This window comes from Mycetomoellerius zeteki, unplaced genomic scaffold (assembly GCF_001594055.1).
Source record: "Mycetomoellerius zeteki isolate Tzet28-1 unplaced genomic scaffold, Tzet1.0 scaffold379, whole genome shotgun sequence".
Lineage (NCBI taxonomy): Eukaryota > Metazoa > Arthropoda > Insecta > Hymenoptera > Formicidae > Mycetomoellerius > Mycetomoellerius zeteki.
The window spans coordinates 229,402-238,243 of record NW_017257370.1 but is presented as its reverse complement, the minus strand read 5'-3'; the positions used below and the strand labels follow the sequence as shown (position 1 = coordinate 238,243).

Genomic DNA, 8,842 nt, shown 5'->3' with positions numbered 1-8,842 from the left:
TGTTTAACGTTGGCAAATAACAAGGATGAAACTGTGTTACACAGCTTGCTTTCCAGCAAGGACATAAACACTGGGTGCTTTCCAGCAAAGACATAGTCAGACACTGTGTAACACAGTGTCTGACTGTGTCCTTGCTGGAAAGCACTCAGTGTCGTTCTATCTGTCACTCTCTGAATGTCAAGAAAGATAGAACGACGCTTGTGTCGATTTGTTTCATCAAATGGAAAGCAGTGTTTGTAACACGTATTACTTTGTTACGACAATCTACAATGACATATTTTCTTCCCGACTACTGTGACGTTTGCGACTCCATTGTGAATTTTGCTATATTTAAAATTCACGTTTGTCTTGACTAACCTGTTACGTATGGCGGATTTAGGCAATCAATCAATAGTCGCGACCTCATTGTATTAACTCTTATTATAGGAACACTAATTCTTTTTCTACGCGATTCACTTTTTTCCGACGAAAAACACGAAAGAGACACGGAGCGATCTCACTTCAAGCTTCAAATGGCGCGAAATCAACATGGCCGCCATTTCGCGAGATTCGCGAGCACTGCAAAGATTAAGGTGCCTTTTCATGTTGACGTTTGACGTTTATTTTTAGCATCAAACAAGTCACATGATAAAAATTGACGAATATCAAACGTCGAATTGAATCACGAGACTTGTTTTGATGTTAAAAAGCGTCGAATATCAGCAAGTGGAAATAAGACACCTTTAACTTATGCCTAGCTCAGACTGGACGCAGTAATGCCTAATGCCTAATTCACACTGGACGCAGCAAGCGTCAAGCAGCGGAGAAGCAACCAATCAGAGGGGCGATATTTACAGTGGCGTAAAAAATCGCCTCGCTGGTTGGTTGCTGTTCCGCTGCTTAACGTTTGTTGCGTCCAAAAAGCGAACAGACTTAAAACCTTGTCGTCTGCTACGCATATCATAACCCTATCCAAAAATGACACAAGCGTTGAACAAATTACTGCTCAATAGACTTATTTATATTTTGCCTAAAAACAGTAAAAGATTTGCCGGTCATAGCAAATGGCAGAATATAAAGCATACAAAGGAAGAAAATGATAACAGACGGATGGTACTGTTCCATCATCTGAAGGCACGAATGATGGTTGCAATACAAGGTATAATGTAATGTTTATTATGAGATATTTATTAAAATAAACTCCTATATACGAAACATAATAGATTTTACTTGCGTGATTAATAGCTGCATTTGAATATATTTTTGTAATGTACTTTGTATGTATATTTGCTGTAAGGTGCATTTAATTTTATTGCAACGAATAATAATATAGGCACACAAAATTTTTTTTAATTGGAGATTAAAATATTTTATGTATTTTTATATATTTTGACGCTGTAAAACCGAATCCAATGTGGAAGATCGCTCCGTCATGTCACAATTTTTTTCGATGGAAAATAGTTTGATTTTTCAATATATTTAACCTATTAACTTGCATATAACTTGCATTAACTTTAGAAGCTTGTATATTATCATTGAACTTACTTTCTCTCATTTACATCAAGTATATTGAAAACTAGACCATAAATAGCTCTAAAAATACAGAAAAATCAAGCTGTTTTCCAACGATAAAAAAAATTGTAATTTGGATATCAAATTCGGTTTCAGAGCATCAAAATACGTAAGAATACCATGATCGAATCTCTGGATCAAATATTAAATTTTGTTTTGCTTATGTAATTTTAGTTGTATTAGTATGTGATTGTGAAAAAGAAAACTATTTTTTTAGAGGGTGGCACTGCAAACCCAAGTAATAATTTAAAATTATCACAAGTCATTGAACGAGCTAAAAAAGCAAACATGCCTGTGGCATCAATAAAGTCTTTGCTCGAAAAAATGGAGGCACGGAAAAACAAGACTCAAACAGGTGTAACAGAAGTTCGTGGACCAAATGGCTACGTCATGCTTGTATGTTATATAACGGATAAACCCAAGGCATTCCTAATTGAGCTTAATTCAAAACTTAAAAAAACCAAGTATGAACAATATGGTATATTTCTAGCATGTAAAAGTACCTATATTCGAAATATGTTATACAAAATATTAAACTTGTTTTTCTTAATTAAACTCTTTGCACCATTTTTTTTTCTTCAACGAAGAGAGGAAAAGAGCAAAGATGAACTGTGCAAGAAGTTTAGCTAAAAAAAAAGAGGCCTAATATCTTAGAATATTTGAAAAAAAAATTTACTTTATTACACAAGATAAATCAATTAATGTGTTACAGATTTATATTTCGCAAACAAAGCATTTTAGAGAAAAATGTTTCATACAGAAGTTGTTTGGAGGGGGACATACGATGGTGCTATTGGTTTGATCTTGCGAAGTTGTTTGAAGATCACATAAAGATCATCAATTTCTTAAATGGAATCCTATATATTTCATTGCTATTTTAATAGCTTACCTGGAGAGCTTTCTAAAACATTATAAAATATTTTCTTATTGAGTACTTTTGGCGTTATAAGGCTTGAAAGTTACAATGCCGTCGATATTAGCATTATTTAAGGTGTCCAACCAATGACTAAAACCTCTTTAATATTGTTCAGGACTTAGATAACATTTGTCAAGATCAAGGCCATTGGAGATTGTACCTCTTATTTTCATTTTTACGTAAAAATGAATGTGCAAAAATGAAAATAAGACGAACCTCCAATGATCTTGATAAATGTTATCTAGATCATGATCTTAAACAACATTCAAGAAATTTTAATCGTCGGTCGAACATCTTAGGTAATGCTAATACCGGCGGCACTGTAACTTTCATACCTTATAATTTGAAAAGCACTTAATGAAAAAATATTTTATTATATAGAGTGTTTTGGAAAGCTCTCGAAGTAAGATATATGAATAAGTAATGAAATATGAGGTTCCAGAAATTGAGGTTTAAGAAATTGATGATGACCTTTACGTGATCTTTAAATAACTCCCCAAGGTCAAACCAACGGCACATTATCATACCTCCTCTAAACCATATAACTTTTATTTGTGTGAAACATTTCTCTCGAAAATGCTTTGTTTCCGATAAAAATCGGTAACATTTTAACTGACTCATTCTGTATAATAATCTGTATTTCAATATATGGTTCTTTTATATACAATTATAAAAGGCATGAATTAAATATTCCAAAATGTATATCTCTCATCTAATATTTTTTAATTATTTAGAGGAAAAGCTACGAATACTTCTGTCAAAAACATGTTTATTCATACAGGCAGTATCATAGTTGAAAAGAAAGATAATTTGGAACAAGCTATGGAGGATGCTATTAACATTGGTGCGGAAGATGTAGAGAAATTCATGGAAAATGATATGGAATATTTCCAGGTATCCAACAAACACTTACTTTCTAAAGAATTATAAATAAAATTTTTTACTATAAATATGTGGCGAAGAACATATATAATATATTTGTATATGCATATGGAAAAAAATTACAATTTATTTACTGTTTTTTTTTTGTTACAGTTTAAATGCGATCCGAAACTTTTAAACAAAATAAAATGTCTTTTAGAAGATCGTAAATACTGTGTACTTTCAGCAGAAGAAGATTATATACCACGAATTATAATAAAATTAAATGAATCAGATTTAGAAGCTGTTTCTTATATCCACGAGAAAGTTTTGAGCTTAGAAGATGTCAGTAAGATACATGATAATTTAGCTTAATTTATATTTTAGCACAAAAAAATATATATATGTAAATAATAAAAAAGATATCAATCACTTATACATTTGATATAATTATAATCAAAGAACTATTTAAAAAATTCAGAAAATATAAATTTTGTATAAATTTTTTATATATTTTCAAAAATTTGAACAATATAAAATATACTTCAAGCTATTTGTTATCTAAAAAATCACTTTATTGAAATCACATTATCAATCAAATAAATACAGCTGTAAATAAATTTAATTTCACCTTATAATATAAAATTCAAAAATTTTGTCAATATGAAATAATTTTCTATTATTTAAAATCAATCCATATTAATTACAGTACATAATTTTATTTAAACATATATATATACACATATATATGTATATTTATATAAATGCATTTAATGTCAAACTTATAAGGTGCTTATTTAAAAAATTATGCATTTTGCCTATAGATATATATATTAAGTATCTTTGTATTTTTAAACTATGTATTTTTTTACATCAATTCATCTCGTTATTCTGTTCACAAAAGAATTAAGGTACGATTATAAAAAAATTAATCGTTTACGAGACATATATAATATTTCGTCTCAATATGTACCAGATTAAAATATATATTTCGTAAATTTTTTGATATCTCTAACTTAATATTTTTATATGCAGAATAATATTATTCTAAAAAATTTACGAAATATATATTTTAATCTGGTACATATTGAGACGAAATATTATATATGTCTCGTAAACGATTAATTTTTTTAAGAGGAATCATATCACGACTGTTATTTCTGCATTTAACATCCAGCGTTGGCTCATGATAGTCCTTTGATTCTTTGACGTACTGAATTTTTAATTCTGTTGTTACTTTATATTTTTGTTATAATTACATAATTATAAATATAAAATTCTTTTCAAGCTTCTTCTCAACCAGAGACTATTTATCATTTGTTACAAAACATGTTTCATTACCAAAATTATTCCACATATTATTGCTCGCTCTCAACATCTATACCATATCCCTTTATATTGTGAATATTAGAACCTGGGAATTCTAATATTGCATTGTTATGGAAAAGTGTTATTAGCATTTTCTTTTGCATCCTTGCTTTTATACTCCATGGACTATTGATTATATTGTCGATAGCATTAATAACTTTTCCCTTTTTTGAAGGTGTATCAGTAAACTCCGTATTTTCTATCTTGTCCTGTTTTGTAACATTTAGATCTACAACTTCTTCGTTAGGATTGGAAGAATCTTCTACGTCCGATACATTCTTATCTTTTAATTTCTTGCTTTTTTTATTCTTTTTTGCTAATTTTTTGGTATTTGAAGTTTGTTCTTCGTCAGCGTTTTCCTTATCAGAAATTTCCCTCTCTATATTACATACATTAATTTCACTCGAACACTCTTCTTTGTTTATGTTTTTTCTTTTTTTCTTCTTTTGTTTAGTTTTTTCTAATGGTTTTTCTTTTTTAATCACAGGAACTGTGCACTGCAATGTTTCAATTATTACTGTAGTCTTATTTTCACACTCGATTAAATAATCATTTTGTTGTTGTTTTGAGTTTGATTTATCCAATATCTTAATATCTTGTTGATCATTGTTTATTTCAGTTTGAATATGCTTATTCTTGCCATTTTTCTTATCTTTTTTCTTTTTCTTTTTATATTTCTTAGAAATTACCGTTTCTTCTTCTTTACTGTCTTTAATTTTTAGGATCTTTTTATTACTAATTACTTCTACAATTTCAATATCTGATTCTTCGTTTATGGTATCAAGTACTATAATATTTTCAACTTTGGCTCTTTTTCCTTTTTTGTCTTTCTTCTTTTTTTTCTTCGATTTTTGTTCCACATTGTCTGTTTCCCCATTTTCAACAATACTAGACTCTAAAGTATCTTCTGATTCCATAATGATCTCAATTTCCTTTTCTGGTGACTCTTGTATCGTTTCCAGATTAGACGTTTTACTTATCCTCCTCTTCTTATTTTTTTTATTTTTGTGTTTATTCAACTCATTATCATTAATTTTTTCGGATAATATTAGTATATCTAACGCTTCGTTAACAAATCCGTTCATCGTAGAAGTCGCAGTGCTCTTGTGTTTCTGTTTCTTTTTATTCTTCTTATTTTCAACTTCAAATTTATCCAACGTGGCTTCTCCTTTCTTTTTCTTCTTAGTAGAATTTATATTATATTTGTACAACATGACATGATCGTTAAATGTTACGCGTTTCTTGTTTCTTTCGTCCGTCAGATCTAAACCACAATTTTCAAGGCCAAACTGTGCTCTGAATACTTCAAATTCCTTGCCATTACAATCCTCTTCAGATTTTGTGTCTAGATTAAGAGCTGGATTAATAAAACTATTTTTATAATCATTATCAATAGTTTCAGTTTTTAATTTTTTTCTGATATTTTTATCTATTTCAATGGTATACGAATTATTATCTTCAAAATCCTTCTTTCTCTTCTTTATAGACTTTACAGAAGAGTCATTGGTATTACAAGCAGTTTCTACCGAACTATTCAATCTCAAGCAAGGATTATCAAAAGCATAATTGCTCTTATCATCAGAGTTTTTTAACGCTCCATAATTAGACACTGATGTATCTTCTGTTTTTGATGTAAATCCGAAACCAATGTGTTGGTCGTTTTCACTTTCAGAATCGGTTGTTCGATTATCAGTTATACTGGACAAGTTCGTATCATTTTTTGGCTTTACATTATATTTCAAGTAATCAGTCATATTATTACAATTTAACTTAAGTTTAAAGTAGTCGACCATGTTACCGCCATTAATTGTGTTGACTCCATACCAATCGTCTCTGACATCAGCGACGTCTTTTTCACAGATACTATCATTTTTTTTTATTATGACTTGAGTTTTCTCAATTAATTCTTTTTGGCCAAATATATTTGCCAAATCTTTTGATTTGTATCTATTTACATCTTTGCCGCGCGTAAACTTCTTGTAACTGCAAATAAATTAATATATTTTTTAAATCATATAATAAGAAACATTTATTGGTATTTTCATTAAAAAATATAATATTAGTATATTCATATAAATATATTTAAACACAAAAATTACAACTTTGTCTAAATCTGAGTGTATACATATCTTATATTTATATATTATATTTATAGAAATTAGAAATTAACATGCTTACTGTACACGAGCATGACTTTGTTTAGATTTCAGTTCAATAGACTGGTCATTGAAATTAGCATCCGCGTCTAATAACTTTTCAACAGCAACTTGATCTTGATTTTCATTAAGCTGCTGCAAAAAGTTTCCAAATTTCTCTTGATATTCAGTCCATGCCTCAAAACTTTTGTCATATCCTAAACCTTTAGAAAGGAAATAAGATTCTACTTAAATATTCACTGTTAAAAATGTCATGAAATTTAATGTATATTTAAGTTACACAAATTAGATTCAATTTCATGACATTACGTTAAATTTTGTGTTTATAATTGAAAAGTATATTTGAGTACATGTACATGAAATTGTGGCTGCAGTCAGTCTCACTACAAATGCTTTAAAACATTTGATTGACCAATTAAAAGAAAGAATTTTGTAAATTTGATCAATCAAAAATTGCTTTAGAACGTTTGTAGTATCGAATTGATTGTATCCTTAGTGTACTTTTCATAAAATTTTATGAAATTTAGTGTACTTTCTATTAAATGGATTTGCACGAAATTTAATAGACATTATATTTAAATTACTTATAACTTCATTTTTATTAGCAGTATTAAATATTTTTCATGTACCTGCTTGAAATTTATTTCCATTATATTTTTTTTAACAGTGTAACACCTACGAAATAATTAGCTTCTATGTAAAAATTATAAATGTTTTAGTTACCAGTTATATCATTCTTGTACGATATACTAGAAAATTCTGTAATGCCTTGTTCGTTAATGCCGAGTCCTTTTCCTTTCGTCCAACCCATCTTCTCCAACATTTTCTGGCCAAATTTGTTGGAGTCTATTAATAAAGTTGTCAACATATTAATACAGAAAATACAAATCAAAGTTACAAATTTGTGTATAATGGATGCAATATTCAAACATATAATGGTAACTTATAAGTCATCAGAAAAATAAACTCTTCATATTCACAGCTTTTTTATAACAGTTATATTTTATATTAATTTTATATTATATTTTATATTACACAGTTTAGCTATAGTATTTAAAAAATCAATAAAATTAGGCTTATTCGACGTTTTTGCACGAAATGAATGAATCTGACAAAAAAGTGTCGCCCTGCCCTGTAGATCGATTAATTCAGGTTAGAACATCTGTCACATCAATGACATAGAGAGTTACACAAATTCTTTGTTTTATAAGCACAATTTTCTGCTTCAAAAAGAAATTCTTTGTTTTGAAAACAAATTCTGTTTTAAAAATATAAATTTTCTGCTTTAAAAACACTAATTATTTTCCATATAGTTATAATTTACCATTATAATTACCAAATAAATATATATATATATGTATATAAATATATATTCACCTTCGGTCCACCACTTTCCCCGTGGATTGAGGGTCCATTTTTGCTTTTGCCGGCGCTCCGCAAGCATAGACATGCTTTCCGACTTGTTAATCTACTCTTTTTATGCAGCAATGATTGGATGCAATTAAAATAACAAAACCTCACTTTTCTTTATAACATGAGCTTCAAAAACTCTTTTTCTTCTGACAGAACAGGACGAACGATTTTACCATGGTGGAAGTACTTCCACCATGAATTTACATTAGCGTTGGGCAGAATGGAGACCAGTAGGCCTATTCTGTAACTTTTTAACGACAATTTTACTAGCTAGGGATGTTGTTGCGCAAGTATTTTACATGATGAAAAAGCTGCGCAACAACAATATAACGATATCGAACGTCGTTAAAAGCTACAGAATAGCCCTCTGGAGACATGAGCCGGAATCAGCCGGAACCAGGGCAATCAATCCCCCCTCTTGTTCAAGCACGTTACCATAGAGACAGTATAATGTCTCAAGCTGCGATCCACTTGACGCTACAAACGCTTCGAAGCATTCTTTGATTAGTCAATTCGTAAAATTCTTTGTTCTGATTGGTCGTTCAAACGCTTCGAAGCGTTTGTAGCGTCAAGTGGA

The 8,842-nt window shown here is 29.5% G+C and overlaps 2 protein-coding genes across 2 annotated transcripts; one reads left to right on the top strand and one right to left on the bottom strand.

The window, feature by feature from the left end:
- The first annotated feature begins 918 nt into the window (after positions 1–918).
- Positions 919–3,710, top strand: LOC108726008 (translational activator of cytochrome c oxidase 1). Its single transcript, XM_018453361.1, has 4 exons — positions 919–1,138; positions 1,769–2,015; positions 3,202–3,361; positions 3,503–3,710. Exons 1-4 carry the CDS (start codon positions 958–960, stop codon positions 3,701–3,703), a joined length of 789 nt encoding a protein of 262 aa, XP_018308863.1. The 5' UTR covers positions 919–957; the 3' UTR covers positions 3,704–3,710.
- Positions 3,711–4,482: 772 nt separating this feature from the next.
- LOC108725999 (uncharacterized) lies at positions 4,483–8,473 on the bottom strand. Its single transcript, XM_018453345.1, has 4 exons — positions 8,230–8,473; positions 7,576–7,698; positions 6,875–7,055; positions 4,483–6,679 (listed from the first exon to the last, which is right to left on the bottom strand). The coding sequence occupies exons 1-4, from the start codon at positions 8,300–8,302 to the stop codon at positions 4,687–4,689; spliced, it is 2,370 nt and encodes a 789-aa protein (XP_018308847.1). The 5' UTR covers positions 8,303–8,473; the 3' UTR covers positions 4,483–4,686.
- Positions 8,474–8,842: the final 369 nt, after the last annotated feature.

Excerpts from the sequence above, each read along its gene's own strand:
- LOC108726008 (XM_018453361.1), top strand. The coding sequence starts at position 958 with ATGACACAAGCGTTGAACAAATTACTGCTCAATAGACTTATTTATATT. Across the intron at positions 1,139-1,768 it reads AATGATGGTTGCAATACAAG|AGGGTGGCACTGCAAACCCA; the intron begins GTATAATGTAAT and ends CTATTTTTTTAG. Across the intron at positions 3,362-3,502 it reads ATGATATGGAATATTTCCAG|TTTAAATGCGATCCGAAACT; the intron begins GTATCCAACAAA and ends TTTTTGTTACAG.
- LOC108725999 (XM_018453345.1), bottom strand. The coding sequence starts at position 8,302 with ATGTCTATGCTTGCGGAGCGCCGGCAAAAGCAAAAATGGACCCTCAAT. Across the intron at positions 7,699-8,229 it reads GGGAAAGTGGTGGACCGAAG|ACTCCAACAAATTTGGCCAG; the intron begins GTGAATATATAT and ends CTTTATTAATAG. Across the intron at positions 7,056-7,575 it reads GTACAAGAATGATATAACTG|GTTTAGGATATGACAAAAGT; the intron begins GTAACTAAAACA and ends TCCTTTCTAAAG.